A 24,497-nucleotide genomic window follows, 5' to 3' on the forward strand; every position below is an offset into this window, starting at 1 on the left:
CTTTTGTTTTATCAGTTGAAAATTTAAATCCAACTGAATTTGCCCAACTACATATATTTGAAATGGCAGTACTGAGAACTCTCTGAGCATGTCTCAGATTACTACTCGTATAGTAAATGACAAAGTCATCAACATATAAACTGTTTTTTTTACACCACTTGGTAAATTTTATAGTAATGTCATTGATTGCTAAAGCAAACAATGTACAGCTCAAGACACTACCTTGAAGGGATTCCTTCTTCCAGTTTTATAGGTTACTGAGTAGGAATTTTTTCTACTCTTACTTGAAAAGTTCTGTTTGTTAAGAATTCTTAATAAATATTGGTAAGTGGCCTCTTAGTCCCTTGGAGTGGAGTTTTTTGCATGATGTTATGTTTCCATGTTGTATCGTATGCTTTTTCTATATCAAAAAATATAGCTACTGTTAATTTCTTTTGTTCAAAGCCTTTTTTGATATGATTTTCTAAATGTGTTAAGGGATCTAGGGTTGATCTGCCAGCTATTGAACCAGATTGTGTTGGTGTTAAAATGGATTCTTTGGTTATTACATACGTTAATCGTGCATTAACCATTTTTTCTAAGATTTTGCATAGGCAACTTGTTAGAGATATCGGTCTATAATTGGATGGATTACTTGCATCCTTTCCTGGTTTGTTTATTGGAATAATTATGGCATGTTTCCATTTATCAGGAAAGACACGTTTTAGCCAGATACTATTGTAAAATTTTAATAAATATGATTTAGCTATAGGAGCTAATTTTTCTATCATTTCAAATGATATTTTATCATATCCTGGTGCAGAGGGATGACAAGAGTTGATGGCATTATCTAGTTCATCCATGTTAAAAATATAGTATTATTCCAGGTCTTCAAGAGTTTCAAAATTGAGTATTATATTTTTTCTTTTTGTTTTCTGGATACTTTGAAAATGTGTATCTAGGCTGGAGTAAGCACTGATGTTTTCAAAATGTTTCCCAATTATGTTTGATATTTCATAAGTATCATGGTATATTTTTCCATTTAAATGTATTGCACTTCTTGGAGGTCTTATATGTTTTCCATTGATTTTCCTTATCTTTTGCCAGACATCCCTTGTGGATGTTTGAAGATATGTTTGAGACATATTCCTTCCATGATGCGATTTTTTCAGCTATTACCGTTTTTCTAAATTTGGCTGTATATTTGTTATATAGTGGTTTAATGTGGTTAATTGTTATGTTTGTTATAACTATTTTGTTTAATATGTTTATACTATAGGGCATTTTGTTGAGTGATTTTCAAGGCGAAGGTTTTGAGTCTGTTTAGATTGCGACTCAATATATGTTTTATTTTACTTAATGTTGTTAATGTTGGATTATCCACCATGGGACAGGGGATTTTGTGGAATGTGTTTTGGTTTTTGGAATACTTTTATCTGCAGCATTTATTATGAAGTTTGAGAAGGATTCACATGTAGTATTGTGATCTTCATTATGTGGGAATGGTGGTATGTTTCGTGTGTATAGGAAATATTTATCCCAGTTAGCTTTTTGGATATTATATCTTGTAGGTGGCAATATTTTGACATTACTTAAGTAGTTCAGAATGATTGGGAAATGGTCACTTGTGTATGAATCGTCTAGGACGTTCCATTCAAATTTCTCCGCTACATCATTTGAACATAATGAAATGTCAATTGAAGAAAAGGTTGGGTGTGTATTTGAAAAATATGTGGATGACTTCGCTTTCATTGAGACAATACAGATTGTGTTTCATTATAGTATTCTCTATGTTGATTCCGGATGTGTCAGTGGGGTTATTAATATCCCATAATGGATTATGTGCATTAAAATCTCCTACTATAAGTAGTGGTTCCTGTATACTTTTGCTAATAAGTTCAGAAAATCACTGAAATTTGCATTGAAATTTGGTTGGTTATATAAATTACAAATAGTAATTTTACTTTTATCAGGCATATACAGTTTAATTGATGTTATTTGATATGGCATAGATGGTATGTCAACAGGTTCATATGTAATGCTATTATGAACGTATATGGCTGTGCCTAATTTTCCACCGTCAGTTGGTGAATAACAGGCAATTTTATAGTGTTGGATATTTGTAGGGTTACTTCCTATATGTTGTAGACATATGCCACATTCGGTTTGTGGTCTCGTATGATTCTTTGTAATTCACCCAGACGTAGTCGGGTTAAGAGACCATTTATATTCCATTGAATGATTTTATATTCCATTATTGGGAGGAATTGGTGTTAAATTCTGTAAATTGATTACTGATTTTACTTTATCTCGTAGTTTATATGCATTTGAATTTATTTGTGGTTTTTTAATCGTTGTATTTGTATGTTGGTTAGTTAGATTCTGCAGTTGTTTGTTTTCATAGTTGAATATTAATAAGTCTATTTTTGATTTTAATAATTTCCTTTTTTTTATTTTAAGGATTCAGAACATAATTCGTTCTCATGTTGGTGTGTTAAAGGGCACCTCCTTAATTTGTAAAATTGTCAATACAATTTCGTACTGTGTCCTCTGTCTTGGTAGTTAGTTGGTTTATTATGTACTTACAAAGCATTCATTACAACCACAAGATGAAGCATGTTTGGTAATATTAATTATTGGTTCAGAAGTTTTGGTCTAGCTTTAGAAATTTCTGGTTTTGTAATTCTATTGTTCCTTTTCTGTAGTGATAAGGACTGTTGGTTTGAGGGGTTATTTGTTTTGTTGTTGTTAATGGGATATTTTCGGTCTTGTGGATGGTTGGGGGTTTGGGGGGTGATAGTTATATTTTGGTTTGGTTTAATGGTATGATTTTACATTAGTATTATTTGATGGAAATTGTAAAGAAGTGATCTTTACTGTCCAGATGTTGGCTGTTTGATTGAGATTGAGGGTAATTGTGTATTTCCCACTTGTGATGAGGTTAGTTTAATATCTTTTTTAAAATGTTCTCCTGGTGTAGTTGGAGTCTCTCTGGATTGATTGTAATTTTCAATATTTACTTTTTTTCCCTTAGGTGGGGTTCTTTCTAGAATTCTCTTCTTTTTGCCAGTTCGATTATCATCATTATTTAATTCTCCTTCTATTGGAAGTTCTTTTCCATGGATAACTGAATCATCTATGTTGGTGGTGGTATTGGTTGTTGTAATAGTATCACTTTTATTTTGGGTTTCAGTATTATTGGTATGAAATCCAGTTTCCATGTTTATACTATCTTGTTTGTCATTGTGCTGTTTGATGTCTTGATTTTTAGTCACATTTGAAAAGGTGGGGGTTTTGGATGGATTGTTAACGCTCTTACTTTTAGCTCAAGTCTGGCTTCCATGACTGACATTCCTGTCCTATTTATTAACAACTGAAGTTCTGTGTTATATTGGTAAAATGAACACTCCTTAGATTTTGCGTGATGGGCTAGTCCACAATTAATACATTTTGATTGTTTACAGTTCCAATTAGTGGTATGGTCATCTGATGCACAGACTGCACATATAGCTTTATTACGGCATCTTTTGTATGTGTGTCCATACCTTGAGCACTGTGTACATTGTAATGGTTTTGGAACAAAAGGACGAACTTCTCTATTTTGTCCAAGAATTTTTATTTTAAATGGTAAGTCTTGGCTGTAAATTTTATTTTGGCAATGTTGATATTTTTTACTTTTTATCTTTCCTACTTGAAATAGAGTATATTTCTAAATCGTGGATATTGTTATATCTCAATTTTAGGGAGTCTAGCAATAGTTGTTTTGAAGGAAGCTCCTGCTCGCTATTGGGTAGGATGACTGTACCCTGTACATAATTCAATGTTTCATGGCTTGTAATTATTACCTTTATATTATTTATTTTCTGTTATACTTAAAAGGCAGTGGACTGCTTTTTATTGGTTACTTGGATAGCCATTCATTGTCCTTGATGTGTCTGCATTCCATGTCTTGTGTTGGATATATGTTAAGTAATTTGTTTTCTAGCATCGCTGCTGAGATTTTGTTGTCAGCTTTGAGGACTAGAAATCTTGACCAATTATCTGGTCCAAAGAGGTCATCAAAATGTACCAATGTGGGATTAAGTCGGTAATTTTTGTTTCTTTTTGGTCCTTGTTTTATGTATGTTTGCTTGTCTATTATGATTTTTATATTTTTCTGTATTGCTGAGAGGATTATTGTCTCTAATTCAGAATTATTGTTCATCATATATGGTTCCATTGTTACGATATGGAGTTTACCAATTTATTTTTGTTTGTTTCTTTTGTATTTATGCACTCTATTTGGTTTTCTGGCTCTGCTGCTTTACTTGGAACAGGGTGTTCCTTTGTATCTTTTATAGTACTTTCACTACTTGTGGCAGTACCTAGGAAATTCGGGAGTGACGTGCCAATGGTCATCAACTGTGCCGTAGTTTTTCCATCATGGGGCCCAGGGGTACTCAAATCATTTATTTCACAGTTCATAAATTTTGAGTTTTTACACACACACACACACACACACACAAAAATTCTTGAAAAGATATCATTGGCCCTTCGTCGAAGTTAAATTTTCTGCCAAAGGCACAGTGAGAAAGGACTCCCAATGTCCGCATCCCTACCCTACCCCAAAAGGGGATGGCATAACATGATTAGTATGGCCCAAGTGTAAGCAGAACCCGCTTGCTAGGACTAAGAGTATTATGTTAATACAATTATCCCCATCCTAATCACATTATGGGCAAACTGGATAGAATGCCGAGAGTTCTATTCCTAGAACCAGGCCCCCCCTGGAATCCGTGGTCCAGCTCCACAGAATAGTTCCGCCTGAAAAACAGGTCCGAACATTGTCGGGTAGATGATGGATCTACCACAGTTCTCACTATTTAGCTTCGGATTTAACTCCACGTTAAGCCATGATATGTTTTCTCATTTATTTGCTTTCAAAAATTTTGGCAAAAAATGGAAAGGTCCACATAAGTTTACTCGAAAATATATAATGTCATATGGGACTCTTGGGTTCGAACCTGGGAAGAGATTCCTGAGGTTCGAGAGCCCCCTCACCACGTCAAGGTGGTCCCAAAATGAGGGGGTATACAGTATTTTGAAAGTAAGTAATAATTCATAATCTGAATAAATCCTAGGCCTCAAGCATTTAACAAAACAAGTGGATAATATACAGGTAATGGCATTAAACACTATGTTTAAAATAATATACAGGCTCCTAATACAGTCAATCATAATGAGCCAGATTCATGCTTCATTAGGTGTGTTAGCATGAAAGAGCAAAGTCTACAGTATTCCATGCATAAGTTACTATAAGAGTAGCAAAACTGTTTAGCATGAAAATGAGTGTAAAAATATATTTCAAGAAGCCATATCACAAATAAATTAACACACTATATAAACAGAACTTTTACCATTACTAAATGTAGGAGCAGAAGTAAACACAAACCTGTCAAGCTACTGACTTATTTGGTACTACAAATTCATCTCAACACTACCATGGTCTGTGGTTTCAGTTTCAGTTTCATTCGTTTTCTGCCTCAGTATCTCTGTCCCAGTTTTTATCTTATACTGCTGTTCATGGTACTTTTCTGACTAATGGACCTTTCTTCCTCTGATCACAAGCCAAAACCTTTTCAGACACCATGACCTTAATTGATTTCTCGGTCAGTGGACATTTCATCTTTCAGCAACTTCGTGTAATTATGATCTTTTCAGTGCCGCTCGCCCATGAATCTCAATCCTATCTTTTCTGTGCTATATCTTCTACAAAATGCCACTTATCTCCAGCCTTCCATCTCATAGTTTTCATCCAAGAAGGTCTGGGTCTTCTGACTTCAGCTTACTACAGGAGCCCAGATGACACTACCATGTACTATTCTTGAAGGGGTAGCACAGAGGACACATCCAAACCCAGGCAATCTACATCTCATTTTTATTGTTACCTCATAAACATACGAAACTTTTGTAAAGTCCCATTGGTATAATTTCTATCTTGCCATCTGACTCCTAATATTCTTCTTGAAACTTTATTCTTAAAACTGGCAAAACATTATATAGTAGTTTCATTGTTATAACCTGATTCATGTCCATATAGCAATACAGACTGCAATTTCAATTTCAATCTATTTGGTTTCTAAATCTTTTTCAGCTTGCCCTCTGTCTGATTTGGCATTTTTAGTCGTTCATTAAGTTTTATTCAAAAGAGCCTGTAGAGCGCCTGAGGCGTGATCGGTATGGTCTTGGCCTGCCACCTCAGGGGCCGCAAGTTTGATTCTCGGGCGTTCCATTGAGGGGTTAGAGATGTGTATTCCTGGTGACAGAAGTTCACTCTTGACGTGGTTCGGAAGTCATGTAAAGCCGTTGGTCCTGTTGCTGAATAACCACTGGTTCCATGCAACGTGAAACCACCATACAAACAAACAAACAAAAGAGCCTGTACTGGATGCCATTGTTCCTTCCTCTTACTAATGTTATTTCATCCATTTGTGCATATTCTGTCCTTTTTACTTTCTGTTTTTCTTAGATTTACTTTGAGTCGCATCTCCACATCATACCTCTTCAAAATTCCCCTTTTTTCTCCTTAACCTCTTCTTGCTCAACCCAGTGTATTCTTGGGTTTAAGATAACCATCATACTTCAGTAAACCCGAGTATACTAGTCGAAATTCTGTTATCTCTTTCCTAGCAACTCCGAATAAACTCGGCTGTTGTTTATATTAGTCTCCCACCATCAGAAAGCTATTTTCTATGGATATAAGTGCCTTCTTATAGAAAATTGTAGCTATCTTGGCGTCGCTTCACCATTTGAGACACGTCCTTTCAGCAGTCAGGACTTCTATTCTTTTTTGTGGATTTTTCTTTTATTATTATTGATATAATTATCACGAGTTGTGAAAGTGATAGTGATACAGAGTATTATGATGCAATGGACGATTCAGGGAGCGAAAGTGATGGTGATATGACGTCAGAATACTCTGATACTTCAGATGAAGATGATATTCCTGATAACCAAGGCTGGCAAAGAATAATAATTTTGGATGATAAACCACCCTCTCCCCCACAGCCTGCATTTCCCTTTATTGTTGATAATATAATTCATCGTGTATATAATACTGAAGAAGATGAAGGAATACATATATTCAGTATTTTGGGTCATTTCTTGATGACAATATTTTAGACATTGTTACAGAGACAAACAGGAATGCTGAACAAAAGTTGAGTGGAAAATCAGAAACAGAGAAAAAGAAATGGCATCCAACATATCAGGGAGAAATGAGGATTTTCCTTAGTGTTATTATGTTACAGGGAATTGTAAAGAAACCTGAAGAAAGCCAATACTGGTCTCAGATGCCATTGTTACATACCCTAATTTGTAATAAAAATTTGGCTCTTATATTTTCTTTTGAATTCCAGTTATGTTATAAAGTTATACATTTATCGTGTAATAATTTTGTTATACTGAAAAATTATGAAAGAATAAAAATATAGATGAAAATGCAATAAATATATTCTTTATTTTTTATTTACCTTGGTTTTTTTATAATTTCTGAGAAAACTTGTCCTTGAGAAGTTATGTAATAGTTAAAGACTATCCTGACAAAATAAACTTTTTTCTGAAGAAATATTACAGGTGATTTATCACTAGCATATACTTTAGAAATAAACAATAAAAGAATATGCTTCATAAAGACTGGAATTTGGGATAAAAAAAAATGTGAGAGGGAAGGGGTTAAGTGCCTATGTCTGCTGCATAGAAAAGTACAGTCCCTATACATGGATTATAGATTTTTTTTTTTAAATCGGTAAGTTCTAATCTGGCCAAAAGTTAAACTTAAAACTTCAACCCCCTGGGTACAGCTTCACAATCCAGTATAAAGTTCTAATATATTTCAGCATCTGAATATACAATACTACAGACTCTGTAATCCTAAGAATATCCTGCAAAACCATTTGCTATCCTAGATACGTATTATTTTCTGTTTATAATACATCTTTGCATATTACAAGGAGCAATTTGATTCTTCACTAATTTAGAGGACAAATTAAAACTGGAAAATGGTCCTTATTGTGGAGGTTATTTGCATTCCCCTCAAACCTAAGATACTGGAAGTCAATTATATCATAACCTACTTTAACAAGACCATGAAGTCACACTTCTAATCACTTGTAGGCTTCACTTGAAGGATTTGTGCTTAAAAGAAAGTTGAAATTGGATCAAGGTAATGTTAAAAAGTTGGGTATTTAGTTGAGAAGAAGCAAAAGGGAATGATTTACAGTAAAAAAACATGCAGCTGATGGATACAGGTATGATACAAAGACTAATACCATCTACAGTGTGCCACAAAGTTTAGTACAGGCAGTACTCCTCTACAGTAGGATTTTGGAATAAAGGTGATGTCTGCAACCCTTCCTTGCTGCTCTGTCAACTCCTGTTTCACAGTTAGTACAATAACAAAATCCCTTTTAAGACCTGCCCATCAATTATAATAGGATTCTCAACCCTCCTGAAATGCATACAGTATTCTATTTAATATATATTTTGTAATCTTGAGCACTTTTTGTGATGTTACGTTACATTCATTCCATGGTATACAATTCACCCTACAAATCTCCCTCAATAACCACATGGCCACTTTCATTGCTTGACTTCTTTCCATTGAAATCACCATTAGCTTTCTTTGCTTTTGTTAAGTTTCACTCCTCTCCCCTCCATTCCACTCTTCCACCTTTTGAACATTTCCATCATCTCTTCCATACATTCTATATATAGTAACTCGCAGGGGTGGAGACCCCCTTTTCTGCACTCCTTTATACCATCTTCCATCACCATGCTAACCAGCAAAGGATTCCAAGCACTGATTCTTGAGGGATACCAACATTTCTCTTAAATTCTTGTGATACACCCACCACTGTCTATCTCTTTAGAACGAACTTTATAGTAAAAGAATATCACTACTTTAAAACAATTCTTTGTGGTATCCTCTGCCTTCATAATGAGCATTTAAATACTTGTCTTAGTACTCAGTCAAATCTCTTTTCAATATCCACAAATGTGGGGTAGTATCTCTTTCTTTTTGCATGGCATTTTTCCTGTAACTACTAAACTATCAAAACTGCTTCTGCTGTTGATCTCTTTGGCATGAAACCAAACTCACAAATTTATGATTTTATAATTGAAAAATCCCTGCTTTCCGCAAGAATATTTTTCATTTCTGAACTCCGCAGATAAATAGATCTTTGCTGGGTCCAATTTCGGGCACTCAACAAGCAAATGCTGTACTGTCATGGGTGTTTGACATCTGTTACATTTCACTGGGTCAGCATGTGGTGTTGACATCAAGTGACCATGTGAGAATCTTGTGTGTCCTATACGTAGCCTTGCTAGGATCACCTCTTTTGCTCTTTCCTCCTGTGAGGATGTCCTCCATGCATAGACTTCAGTTTTTATATTTTTAAGTTTGTTTGTTGTTGGCACCGAGGCCCATTCTTCTTTCCAATCCTGGTAAATTAATGTTTTTAACTGATTTTACCCAGTCTGACACTGGGGCATATGAAATTGTTGGAGGGATAGTGCAGGCTAATTTGGCAGCAGAGTCTGCATATTCATTTCCTTTTATTCCCACGTGTGCTGGGATCCAACTATATTTCCATTGATATTCCTGATTGGAGGAGTTGATGAATTTTTATTTGAGTTTCCTGTACTATTTGGTTTCCTGATTTATACTGTCCTATTGCATCTATAGCGCTACGTGAGTCACTGAAAATTACAGAGACACTTGCTTTTGCCTCAGATATCATATCTAGAGCCATCTGTATGGCTGTGACTTCAGCAGTAAATACTGATGATATGAAGGTAAGGCTTTTTTTACTTAACATATTTTTCGAATATGCAGATGCTCCTACTCCAACATTATTTTTTGGAGCCGTCTGTATATATCATAAATTTGTCGCCTTTTCTTCTAATGTGCTCCAAAGCATGTTGGCGGTACATTTCCGTACTTGTCATTTGTTTTTTTGAGTAGGTAAGACAGGGAGGTACATATCTTTACTCTATTTAAAATCCATGGTGGTGGCAATTCCATTGGTGGGTGAAAAATTGGATTCATATTATGTATGTTCATTATGTATCTAGCTCTTTTTGGGAAAGAGCTAGTACTATTAACTGCTGTTACTTGATTACAGTTTTGGAAGCAGTAAGTTGCAGGAGGACGATCCCGCTTGCATTGAAAGACCTCTTTGTATTGTTATTAAATTACGGTGATGTTTTAAGGGCAAAATACCTGCCTCCACCAAAAGTGAGTTGTTGGGGACGATCGGAAAGCTCCTGCACAATCGCACGCCTTCATGGTGCACTGCATCGAGAGATTTAATGCAGATTCTGAGGCGGATGAATATATTGGACAGCAGTAATCTATTATGGATAAGACTGTTGCCTTATATATCATTAATAAAATGTCTCGCTTTTGCTCCCCAATTAGTGTGTGATAACTTTTTTAATATGGCAAGGGCTTTGATGCCCTTGGCTTTAATGTATTTGATGTGCTCTTTCCAATTTAAATGTTGATCAAATATTACTCCTAGATACTTGATTTTTGTACAAAATTGTATTTCAGTGCTATAAAGATGCAGTTTGATTGTTTGGTTCTTCATCCACCTTTTGTCTTTGTAGAAAGACGATTGCTTTTGTTTTATCAGTTGAAATTTAAAATCCAACTGAATTTGCCCACTATATATTTTTGAAATGGCAGTCTGAGAACTCTCTGAGCATGTCTCAGATTACTACTCGTATAGTAAATGACAAAGTCATCAACATATAAACTGTTTTTTACACCACTTGGTAAATTTATAGTAATGTCATTGATTGCTAAAGCAAACAATGTACAGCTCAAGACACTACCTTGAGGGATTCCTTCTTCCAGTTTATTTTAGGTTACTGAGTAGGAATGAATTTTCTACTCTTACTTGAAAAGTTCTGTTTTTGTTAAGAGTTCTTAATAAATATTGGTAAGTGGCCTCTTAGTCCCTTGGAGTGGAGTTTTTTTGCATGATGTTATGTTTCCATGTTGTATCGTATGCTTTTTCTATATCAAAAAATATAGCTACTGTTAATTTCTTTTGTTCAAAGCCTTTTTGATATGATCTTCTAAATGTGTTAAGGGATCTAGGGTTGATCTGCCAGCTATTGAACCAGATTGTGTTGGTGTTAAAATGGATTCTTTGGTTATTACATACGTTAATCGTGCTTAACCATTTTTTCTAAGATTTTGCATAGGCAACTTGTTAGAGATATCGGTCTATAATTGGATGGATTACTTGCATCCTTTCCTGGTTTGTTTATTGGAATAATTATGGCATGTTTCCATTTATCAGGAAAGACACGTTTTAGCCAGATACTATTGTAAAATTTTTTTTTTTTTTTTAATAAATATGATTTAGCTATAGGAGCTAATTTTTTCTATCATTTCAAATGATATTTTATCATATCCTGGTGCAGAGGGATGACAAGAGTTGATGGCATTATCTAGTTCATCCATGTTAAAAATATAGTTATATTCCAGGTCTTCAAGAGTTTCAAAATTGAGTATTATATTTTCTTTTTGTTTTCTGATACTTTGAAAATGTGTATCTAGGCTGGAGTAAGCACTGATGTTTTCAAAATGTTTCCCAATTATGTTTGATATTTCATAAGTATCATGGTATATTTTTCCATTTAAATGTATTGCACTTCTTGGAGGCCTTATATGTTTTCCATTGATTTTCCTTATCTTTTGCCAGACATCCCTTGTGGATGTGTTTGAAGATATGTTGAGACATATTCCTTCATGATGCGATTTTTTCAGCTATTACCGTTTTTTTCTAAATTTGGCTGTATATTTGTTATATAGTGGTTTAATGTGGTTAATTGTTATGTTTGTTATAACTATTTTGTTTAATATGTTTATACTATAGGGCATTTTGTTGAGTGATTTAAGGCGAGTTTTGAGTCTGTTTAGATATTGCGACTCAAATATGTTTTATTTTACTTAATGTTGTTAATGTTGGATTCCACCATGGGACAGGGGATTTTGTGGAATGTGTTTTGGTTTTTGGAATACTTTTATCTGCAGCATTTATTATGAAGTTTGAGAAGGATTCACATGTAGTATTGTGATCTTCATTATGTGGGAATGGTGGTATGTTTCGTGTGTATAGGAATATTTATCCCAGTTAGCTTTTTGGATATTATATCTTGTAGGTGGCAATATTTTGACATTACTTAAGTAGTTCAGAATGATTGGGAAATGGTCACTTGTGTATGAATCGTCTAGGACGTTCCATTCAAATTTCTCCGCTACATCATTTGAACATAATGAAATGTCAATTGAAGAAAAGGTTAGGTGTGTATTTGAAAAATATGTTGGAACTTCACTTTCATTGAGACAATACAGGTTGTGTTTCATTATAGTATTCTCTATGTTGATTCCGGATGTGTCAGTGGGGTTATTATATCCATAATGGATTATGTGCATTAAAATCTCCTACTATAAGTAGTGGTTCCTGTATACTTTTGCTAAAAAGTTCAGAAAAATCACTGAAATTTGCATTGAAATTTGGGTTGGTTATATAAATTACAAATAGTAATTTTACATTTTATCAGGCATATACAGTTTAATTGATGTTATTTGATATGGCATAGATGGTATGTCAACAGGTTCATGTGTAATGCTATTATGAAACGTATATGGCTGTGCCTAATTTTCCACCGTCAGTTGGTGAATAACAGGCAATTTTATAGTGTTGGATATTTGTAGGGTTACTTCCTATATGTTGTAGACATATGCACATTGTTTTTTTTGGTCTCGTATGATTCTTTGTAATTCACCCAGACGTAGTCGGGTTAAGAGACCATTTATATTCCACTGAATGATTTTATATTCCATTATTGGGAGGAATTGGTGTTAAATTCTGTAAATTGATTGCTGATTTTACTTTAATCTCGTAGTTTATATGCATTTGAATTTATTTGTGTGTTTTTTAATCGTTGTATTTGTATGTTGGTTATTAGATTCTGCAGTTGTTTGTTTTTCATAGTTGAATATTAATAAGTCTATTTTTGATTTTATAATTCCTTTTTGTATTTTAAGGATTCAGAACATAATTCGTTCTCATGTTGGTGTGTTAAAGGGCACCTCCTTAATTTGGTAAAATTGTCAATACAATTTCGTACTGTGTCCTCTGTCTTGGTAGTTAGTTGGTTATATGTACTTACAAAGCATTCATTACAACCACAAGATGAAGCATGTTTGGTAATGTTAATTATTGGTTCAGAAGTTTTTGGTCTAGCTTTAGAAAATTTACCTGGTGGTAATTCTATTGTTCCTTTCTGTAGTGCTAAGGACTGTTGGTTTGAGGGGTTATTTGTTTTGTTGTTGTTAATGGGATATTTCGGTCTTGTGGATGGTTGGGGGTGATAGTTATATTTTGGTTTGGTTTAATGGTATGATTTTCATTAGTATATTTTGATGGAACTTGTAAAGAGTGATCTTTACTGTCCAGATGTTGGCTGTTTGATTGAGATTGAGGGTAATTGTGTATTTCCACTTGTGATGAGGTTATTTAATATCTTTTTTAAAATGTTCTCCTGGTGTAGTTGGAGTCTCTCTGGATTGATTGTAATTTTCAATATTTACCTTTTTTCCTTAGGTGGTTGGCTTTCTAGAATTCTTTTCTTTTTGCCAGTTCGATTATCATCATTATTTAATTCTTATTCTTCTATTGGAAGTTCTTTTCCATGGATAAACTGAATCATCTATGTTAGTGGTGGTATTGGTTGTTGTAATATCACTTTTATTTTGTGTTTCAGTATTATTGGTATGAAATCCAGTTTCCCTGTTTATACTATCTTGTTTGTCATTGTGCTGTTTGATGTCTTGATTTTTAGTCACATTTGAAAAGGTGGGGGTTTTGGATGGATTGTTAACGCCTCTTACTTTTAGCTCAAGTCTGGCTTCCATGACTGACATTCCTGTCCTATTTATTAACAACTGAAGTTCTGTGTTATATTGGTAAAATGAACACTCCTTAGATTTTGCGTGATGGGCGGTAGTCCACAATTAATACATTTTGATTGATTACAGTTCCAATTAGTGGTATGGTCATCTGATGCACAGACTGCACATATAGCTTTATTACGGCATCTTTTGTATGTGTGTCCATACCTTGAGCACTGTGTACATTGTAATGGTTTAGGAACAAAAGGACGAACTTCTCTATTTTGTCCAAGAATTTTTATTTTAAATGGTAAGTCTTTTTGGCCTGTAAATTTTTATTTTGGCAACTGTTTGATATTTTTTACTTTTATCTTTCCTACTTGAAATAGAGTATATTTCTAAATCGTGGGTATTGTTATATCTCAATTTTAGGGAGTCTAGCAATAGTTGTTTGAAGGAAGCTCCTGCTCGCTATTGGGTAGGATGACTGTACCCTGTACATAATTCAATGTTTCGTGGCTTGTAATTATTACCTTTATATTATTTATTTCTGTTATACTTAAAAAGGCAGTGGACTGCTTTTTATTGGTTACTTGGATAAGCCATTCATTGTCCTTGATGTGTCTGCATTCCATGTCTTGTGTTGGATATATGTTAAGTAATTTGTTTTCTAGCATCGCTGCTGAGATTTTTGTTGTCAGCTTTGAGGACTAGAAATCTTGACCAATTATCTGGTCCAAAGAGGTCATCAAAATGTACCAATGTGGGAGTAAGTCGGTAATTTTTGTTTCTTTTTGGTCCTTGTTTTATGTATGTTGCTGTCTATTATGATTTTTATATTTTTCTGTATTGCTGGGAGGATTATTTGTCTCTAATTGAGAATTATTGTTCATCATATATGGTTCCATTGTTACGATATTGGAGTTTACCAATTTATTTTTGTTTGTTTCTTTTTTATTTATGCACTCTATTTGGTTTTTCTGGCTCTGCTGCTTTACTTGGAACAGGGTGTTCCTTTGTATCTTTTATAGTACTTTCACTACTTGTGGCAGTACCTAGGAAATTCGGGAGTGACGTGCCAATGGTCATCAACTGTGCCGTAGTTTTTTCCATCATGGGGCCCAGGGGTACTCAATCATTTATTTCACAGTTCATAAATTTTGAGTTTTTTACAAAAAAAAAAAAAAAAAAAAAAAAAAAAAAAAATTCTTGAAAAGATATCATTGGCCCTTTGCGAAGTTAAATCTTCTGCCAAAGGCACAAGTGAGAAAGGACTCCCAAATGTCCGCATCCCTACCCTACCCCAAAAGGGGATGGCATAACATGATTAGTATGGCCCAAGTGTAAGCAGACCCGCTTGCTAGGACTAAGAGTATTATGTTAATAACAATTATCCCCATCCTAATCACATTATGGGCAAACTGGATAGAATGCCGAGAGTTCTATTCCTAGAACCAGGCCCCCCCTGGAATCCGTGGTCCAGCTCCACAGAATAGTTCCGCCTGAAAAACAGGTCCGAACATTGTCGGGTAGATGATGGATCTACCACAGTTCTCACTATTTAGCTTCGGATTTAACTCCACGTTAAGCCATGATATGTTTCTCATTTATTTTGCTTTTAAAAATTTTTTGGCAAAAAATGGAAAAGTCCACATAAGTTTACTCGAAAATATATAATGTCATATGGGACTCTTGGGTTCGAACCTGGGAAGAGATTCCTGAGGTTCGAGAGCCCCCTCACCACGTCAAGGTGGTCCCAAAATGAGGGGGCATCCACAATGTAACCCTGCAGATTTCTTATGCCTTTTGTATTCCTTTTTTCAGCAGCTTTCAGGTTTTCCTGATTTTTGGTGAGTAAACTGAAAACATGTTCATTGCCAATTTCCTAAGGTTATAAAAATATTTCATTCTTTCATTTATTCACCTCTTTTCTATCAACTCTTTGGCCATTTCATACCTGACCTGTATGACTACACATTTTGCCTGGTCTCACAGCCACTCCACCAAAATTTATATTTCTCTGTGTAACCACTGCACTACAAAGGATTTTGTGCCAGCACTTTTATACCCAACCTAATGAACATTAGAAATGTTCAACAAATGTTCACTTTCTTATCATTAGCATATCTGCTGCTTCTCTGCTTTTTTATACCATTGTTTCCACATTAATAGTAATGAGTTGTAATGAGCTTGCCTTATTCTTATCTTCCCTGGAGATTCTTCACATCCCTCACCTACTTACAGGCTAACAGGTACTTGGTTAGGGCTATTTCATTTCGAGAACATATTAAACTTGATAAACTCAATCCACTTATTTTTCTTCATGCTTGGGAGCAGTTGCTGGCTAGTCATTAATCCATTTTGAGTTTAACAACTGACAGGCAAGGAATATTGGTATTCATGAAAAAAAAAGAACATGGTAGCATACTGAAAACTCTTTGTCAAAAAAAGTGACAACTGCATGTATGTTTACTCAAAAGCTCCTAGATAGGTTGTGGGTTTTCTTTAGCATTTTATGTGTAAATTTCCAGGGCTGAAAGATTTACAATCTTTTGATGCTTCAATGAAGCCAATGCAGCTCCAGCTAAAGTCAAGACCAAAACCTCTCCTCAAAACTACTGCTGGCCAGTCTCAAGAAGACCAACAAATGAAGTAACTGGTTCAAAAAAGGAAATACTGCATTAACTCTTGATTAAAATAACAAAAAGGAAGATATGCCTTATCAGGAAGGAATTAAGATTGTTTTGTCAGTGGAAGGACTGACTTGGATGTTGAGTCTATCACAAAGCTTAAGACTCGAGAAGGATGGTGTCCAGCATCAATAACTGAATTTGCAACTCCCCACAGTTCTGCTTGCTGGGAACTATGGTGCATTTTAATGGTGATAAAACTGTAGCTAGGTGAGCAATGCAGTAATATATGTGCTAAAGAGCAAATTGGGAAAAAAGGTCATTCAGAACCTTTCATACTTAAACAATCAATGATTACTTTATGTTTGACAGATTACAAATCATCAAGGTAACAAAAAATTAACTTTGTTGGACTTGAAAAATATTAAGCAGCATGTTTCTACTGAGCCCCTTTTCTCACAAGTATTTCTTTCTCACAAGTATTTCTACTTTACACTACCATACAACACACTCGTTCAGAGCATCTCAACCAAGCCTTAACAAAAGATCAACACTGTTTATCATGTCAATGAAAATAAAGGTTATCTTAAGTTTTCTTGTATCAATAGGACCAAATTTATTACCCATATGTAGACTTAGCCAGTAACAAAATGATTATGATTACACAAAATTATGTTAGAGCAAACACATGAGTTCTAGGTTAGGTCTAAAAAGAACTGAAAAACAAAGCAGCTAATGAAAAATATTATCAGCCACATCCCCCATCCCTGTGATCTTAAGGTTTATGCTGGAAGACATCAAATAAGGAATCACCAAGGACAATACATATGTCTGATTGCTGGAACATAACCTCAGAAAACTACTGTTTGTTGCCATGACATTCCATGAAGAAAATAATCTTAATAGGTCCAAAGATTTGTTCTCCCATTTGCCATCTGCTGCATTTATTCCTCTGAAAGTTGCTGTGAGATCAAAGTTACAGTTTCAGGGAGCAAAGTTCACATAACAGTACGGCACTGTACCCTCATCTATGGGTTTTTATAAAAGATTTATGTTAAAAGAAGTTTGAGGAAGTCATGCCTTACAATTTTCAGGACATAAGTCATGGTTTCCTGTTATTATTTTAATTGGAGTAAACTTTCCTGGGACTGAAAGTTCATGGTAAGCCCCTACTATAGGCAGCCATTTAATAGAAAAAAATTAATAACATGCAGACACCAATTACAGTATTTATCATGACTTGATACTGTACAATAAAATTTTCAAAACCCTGTCTGTAAAGAAAACACAAATTAAAGTGATATTTGATCTCTCTCAAATTTTATTTTTAATATAAAGAGAAACATGAGTACTATTAATGATTATGTTAAGCATGCCCCACTTCATTAACAATTCAGTATTAAATATTTGTAACAGAGGAGTAGAGCAAAGGGGAGCAATGATCTAGTGCTAACAGCAAACTTAGGAAAAGGTAGTAGAAATACTTAAAATAGAAATAGTACTTAAAAGTAGAAATACTTAAAAGAGTGAAATGAAAATGAAAGGACTGAAAATCACAAGCAAAACAAAGCTTATAGTGACATAAAGAAACGAGAGAAAAAGTACAATCTGGAAAGTGGCCATATGATCATTAGCATGTATAGGAAATGTGTTAGAACGAATTCTGTTGCATCTATCATATGTAACAGGTGGTGTCATAAAATATGCTCAGGATTACAAAATATACATGAGGTAAGAAATTTTCAATAGTACCTAAAATGTACATATTACAAATGCAAACTGGGAAGAGAACATGTTGTGACAGACATGGAGGCCTAGAAAGAGGCAGAGTATGTGTGTGTGTTGGGGGTACATTGGATTTTGGAGCAGGACTTGAAAGAGAAGTACGAAAGAGAGCAGCTGCAGCACAGATGAAATGTAAAAATTGCTAATTTGCTAAACTACTACTAGTACTGTATCCACAACTGTACCATAGGTTGAGAAAGAGCAAAGACTAGTGATGGGTACTTAATTCCTGTACTACTACTCTATGCATCTACAACATTGGCTCTGACAAGGAAAAAGAAGGAAAACTTCAAAAGGTGTGACCAATGAATGTTTTGATTCATGGCAGAAGTACAGCGATCATATTACGAAGGATGGGTTTGTGGAAAAATGTGTTAACAACAGGCTGAAAAATAAAAGACTGATATCTCAAAGATTACAATGACTTGGACATGTGTAGAGAAGAGGTGAAGAACATTTGGCCAGAAAAGAAATAGGTTTTAAGTAGTCAAGCAGATACCTGTAAGAAGGCTCTGGAAATTGTTGAGTACATGGACAGGTGAAGACCTAGATCTGATGGAAGTTCATGCAAACAGAGTACAGGACAGTGGAAAAATTTGTGTTATGATGATGATGATGATATACATACTCAAGTTCCTCATAATTATATAACCAGGACTCTACTATACACAAAGAGCTAACAAACAAAACTAGTGAACATAATATAAACACAAGGCATATGACCATATGGTCTTGATCTATAACACAGGAATGCAGATAGTACTAAGTGAAACAATAATTGTACCTAACTATGCACCAATAGAGAAAAAAATAAACACACATTAATCATCATAGTAATCAACAACACGTCTCATCGATTAACATTCTATCTACCTTGAAGCAAACTATGAACTGGCCACATAAAAAAACTGAAATAAACTTGGATTTATATCCACTTAGGCAAACTAAATTATTTGTATACGTACATTAATTTTACTGCAAACAGGTACTTTGTAAACCACACTCACTATATAATTTTAGCTGTTCATACAGTTGAACAAATACCACAAGTACTGAGTTAATCAGGCATGCAACAAATCATTTAAAATTCAAGTGTAAGCACCTGGCTTAACTTAAAAAGCTAAAAGACACAAACAGACATCATGCAACTTCCTACAATAACTCAGGAGAAATACCATAATTATTCTAAAAGTTTCTACACTGATTGGTATAGAAGCAGGTTTCAATAAAAATTCTTACCTTCAGTGTAGCATAAGCAGTGTAGTTAGTATTAGGCAACACCTCAACAGGCTCTTTAAACATGACTCTAAATGTATTCACGGTGCCATCAGAGGTAAAATTTGTGTCATTACTGGCACAGACCTAAAAGAGGCAATGTGAGTCAACATCAGACAGTTAAATAAGCATTAATATTGTATATGGTTACTTAATTACAAAAGAAATTATCGTAACTGACACTTGTCAGACTGCCTAGCAAGTGTACCACACATGAATCACAGAACTAAAGTTCCCTTTCTTTATGAGAGAATGAAGAAAGGGACCAATCTTCCTTTCATTTTTAAAAAAGGTCATCTGATTGAGTTACAAAATAAAGTTGGATGCATGAGTAATCACAATATCAAAGGTCTAATGAACATGATATAAAAATCATGTTCAAGCGATGAAAAATTAAATCTTGTAAAAGCATTATACAGTACATTAAATTTTACTTCCCTCTTTATCACACAAAACAAGAGTGGAAGGTAACCTATGTCAATGGAGGTTCTGAAAGTTAACATGCCTTATATGTACAAAGGAGAGTGAAAGTGGGTTCTTGGGAGGGTCTGAACCTGGCTGGGTTTGGAGAATATGTAAGGGTAGTGGTACTACAATAGATTAATGACAATGTTTTTTGAATTTTTAGGACTGCTGTAATTCACAAATACACATACATAGTCTAAACACATTTTATTATATTAATTTGAATTTTATTTGTATATTTTAAAGCAGCCTTTTGTCGACTGCTAAAAATAACTTATGCTATACCGTCTGTCACTATGACATCACATCGAGATTCTTGAAGAAAATAAACAAATCAAGTTACAAAGTTTATTATGAACAAAATGCAAACTCATACATTAGTATGATGTTATTTAGGGAATTTTGTGAATCCACTGCTCACTTGTCAACATGGTTAAATTTTAAAGATCAGAGCATTAATACAAAAAATTGGAAATTCAAATTCAGGGTAGCTGTATCCTTTAAGAAGTTAATTTTTTAAAACAGTACATTGTTGCCAAATCAAGGAATTCTTATACAGTAACCTTTACTGTGCATTCACAAGTAAGGTTGGCCGATTAGAAAAATGGAAATATGGGACACTTACAATGAAATTATCATATTACAGTAGTTAAAAGGAGAGATATAAAGCAAGTATTCTCAAAGCTAAACTCTAACTATACTTTACTGATTACCTGGCTTTTGTTAACAGGTCCTTGTTTTTAAGCAATAGTGTATAAATTCTTTACACTGACAATTTAGGTTCCATATGCACTATAAGAAAACTTTTACAGTGGCCACATCCAACGTATTTCATTCTTTTCTCTATTGAACTTTCATTATTGAGAAAACATGCCATAATTAGCATTATAGGCATGTATGCTGAATAAAAACTGGCATAATACCATCAACTCTTGAGTATTGTTCATGAAATTTAGAAAACCTTCAGCAATACCGCAAAATAGTTGTGTACACGCCATTTTGTTATGCAAGATGCCCTGCTGGGGTGGATTCCAGTAGGGGGCAAAATCCTCAGGAAAGTTCAGGAACAGCATTCTATGGTAGGTTAAGTTACGTGGTTAGGTTAGTAGGTATCCTTGTCGAAATATGATTTTAATCTGCTTTTAAACAGGCCACTACCAACAGAGGTAACTTTTGCGACTCTCCTGCACTTTCACCAAACCTGAAAACTTTTCATGTTGTGCTCACTTTCATTCGTAGATATGCCATTAATGATAACTGGCATTTATATCCTTATCAACCTCCACAATTGTTCTTGGTTTGCATATTTTACTATTGCAATAGTTTTAGTATAAGTACTTGAAAACTTACTTGCAATTTGGAAATCATGAAATACATTCAGTAATAGTACATTTCCAGTCACTTGAACCGAATGTTTGAAAAAGATGGTGTGTGCAAGGTGACTGCATATTCTGCAGCTTTAATTTTATTTTCTTTTGTATTTTCCTTGATCAAGAATTATTTCATCAACTTCTTTTGAAGTCAGAACACTATTAAACAGCATAAAAGGTAGTAATTCACTGTTTTTATATGTTACTACATTTAAGACTGTCCACCACATTCAGTACTGAATGTGCAGTCATTTACTCCACAATTAGCTTCCAAACAACTTTTCCCGTGCTTGAGAAATTTCATTCACTTGAATATTCACAAAAAAATTTACACTTAAAAGTTTGGCCTCTTTGGGATAAGTTTTAATGCTGAAAAAACATGGCAAGCATTTTGTTAATACTTAGTGTAACAATCTTTGGAAAATGTACATGTACTGATGATGATGCATAAATAAATGTGTGGTTGTAAAATGTAACATAGTGTCACCTACACTTACCAACCTTTACAACTTCACAAATTACAAACATGAATTTCTTGTATAGCTCTTGGAAATACTGTACATATTCTGTAAAAGTTACTTTTAGCAGTAGAAAAGAATGTTAAATTAATTACATAAACCTAAGTTAAGTTAGTAACAAAATCATTTTTATAAGTAACTTGAAACTGAACCAAATAACTATGGTGACAACTGGAGTGTCCTTGCAAAGCAATATGTACTGGACAGGGGACAAAATCATAAAAAACAGGGAATCTAGCAACCTAAAACACACTTTTTACTGTGTATAATCCTCTACACAGGACATTTTCCTAATATTTTATCATCAACTGTAATCCCTCTGTAAAGGACATTTTCATAATATTATATTCAACTGTAACTGGTAACCAATGAACAGAGTATTCACACTGATTGTACAGACAACATAGAGCTCTGGGTTAATATTTATTGTATTTTTATGGTACATTTTCTTTCTTATAAGAAAAATAATTTTGGAGAGAGAGATCTTTATAAATTATACAATGCTTTTTTTCCTCAGTTGTGTTATGGTTAGTAAGTAGTAAGGGAGATCCTACAGTATTTTAAGTTTTTAGACTGAAAAGTACTCTTAATGTCACATTTACCACACTAGTCAAGAACACAACAGCAAAAGGAAAATGATTGGAGTAAACAAAATCAAATGGTAAAAAATGTTATGGAGGGATAATGATAAGACGAGAGAGTTTAGGAGAAGAGTGCTTGGAGAGGTTGATCTGGAAATTGAAGATGTGGGAGAATGGTGGAGGCATAATGCATCAGTGATCAGAAGACATGGAAAGGAGATACTAGGGGAAACATCTGGAATAGTATAGGAGGAAAAGGAGAGCTGGTGGTGGGGAAGTGGTGAAGGGTAAAAGGGAGGCAAAGAAGAGATTAGAAGAGTCACAGTTGAATGAGGACACAGAAAGATTAAGAGAAAGAAACAAAGAAGTAAAAAGGGTGGTAGCTCAAGCTAAGGTAAGGGCATATGAAGAGGTTTACGATGAACTGGAAATCAAGGAAGGGTTGAGTAAGATGCTCAAATTGTCAAAAGTAAGAAATAAAAGAACGAAGGACATCACCTATATGAAGCAGATGAAAGATAGAAATGGTACAGTTATAAAAAAGGAAGACGACATCCTGAAAAGATGGAAAGAGTATTTCGAGCGACTGCTAAATGAAGAAGATGAAAGACTTGTAAGAGAGGATGGACAAGTAAACATGGGAATGGTAATGGGGATCTCTAGGGTTGAAGTGATACAAGCCTTAAAAAGAATGAGGAATGGGAAGGCAACAGGACCTAACTTAATCCCAGTCAAAGTTTGGAAAGCCTTAGGAGAGGAAGGGGTAGACATCTTGTATGATCTTGATTGTAAAAATATCTGAACAGGAAAAGATACCAGAAGAATGGCAGGAAAGCATATTGATACCTATATTTAAAGGTAAAGGTGGTGTCCAGGAATGGAGTAATTATATGTAGTATCAAACTAATGTCTCACACTTTGAATATTTTGGAAAGAATTAGATGGGAGGCTAAGAGAGGAAGTGAGAATAGGGAAAGAACAGTTAGGATTTATGGAGGGAAGCGGCACAATGGATGTAATATTTTGCATAAAGCAGCTGATGAAGAAATTCAGAAAAAACAAGACCTGCATCTGGTATTCATAGACCTAGAAATGCAAAGGCCTATGGATGTAATGATCAAGGATGTTAAGAGAAGTAGTGCCATGGTGCATATTATATGCAGATGACATTGTGTTGTGTTCAGAGAGGAGGGAGGAGTTGGAGAGGTGAAGAGCAGCACTTGAGGAGAGAGGAATGAGAATAATCAGATAAAAAACCGAATGTGTGTTCCAGTATTACTGAGGATGGTGGAAATAGCATAAGATTGGATGCGGAAGAAATAAAGAGTGCACAGAAGTTCAAGTACTTGGGGTCCATATTAGAGAATAGTGGAAGCATGGACGAAGAGGTGAGACATCAAATTCAGGCAGGATAGAATAACTGGAGGTCAGCATCAGGGGTCCTCTGTGACAAGAAGGTCCCTCTGAAATCGAAGGGAGGGTTTCATAGGACGGTGGTCAGACCAGCTATGTTATATGGAACAGAAACAGCAAGTATGAGGAAAACAGAGAAGATGGATGTAGCAGAAATGAGAATGTTGAGACGGATATCGGGAGTAACAAGGGAAGAGAGGATTAGAAATGAGTACTATATAAGAGGATCGACAAAGGTAGATGAAATATCAAAGAAAATACAGAAGGGAAGGCTTCGATGGTATGGACACATTACAATGAGAGGAACATCATGTTGGAAGACATACGATGAAAACGGAAGTGCAGGGTAGAAGGAAGAAGGGAAGACCAAGAAAGAGATGGTGTGATTATGTAGGGAAAGATAGGTTATGGAAAGGTATTGACGAGAACGATGCACAGGACAGAAATCGATGGAGACTACTCATTCATAAGGTGACCCCATATAAAAATGGATTAAAGCTGGGAACAAGAAAAAGTAGTCAAGAACA

General features: G+C 34.7%; 1 protein-coding gene across 4 annotated transcripts in view; it reads right to left on the reverse strand.

The window, feature by feature from the left end:
• The window catches only part of LOC135212992 (BTB/POZ domain-containing protein 1-like), a 337,906-nt gene that overhangs the window by 10,340 nt on the left and 303,069 nt on the right, over positions 1-24,497 (reverse strand). For 3 of the 4 annotated variants that reach the window (XM_064246770.1, XM_064246768.1, XM_064246769.1), the window contains exon 11: positions 19,588-19,710. The exons of the other annotated variant lie outside the window; for it this stretch is intronic. In XM_064246770.1, coding sequence (XP_064102840.1) covers positions 19,588-19,710 — 123 coding nt within the window. The remainder of the gene's footprint in view (positions 1-19,587; positions 19,711-24,497) is intronic. 4 annotated transcript variants of the gene reach the window in all.

This window comes from Macrobrachium nipponense, chromosome 42 (genome assembly GCF_015104395.2).
Source record: "Macrobrachium nipponense isolate FS-2020 chromosome 42, ASM1510439v2, whole genome shotgun sequence".
Lineage (NCBI taxonomy): Eukaryota > Metazoa > Arthropoda > Malacostraca > Decapoda > Palaemonidae > Macrobrachium > Macrobrachium nipponense.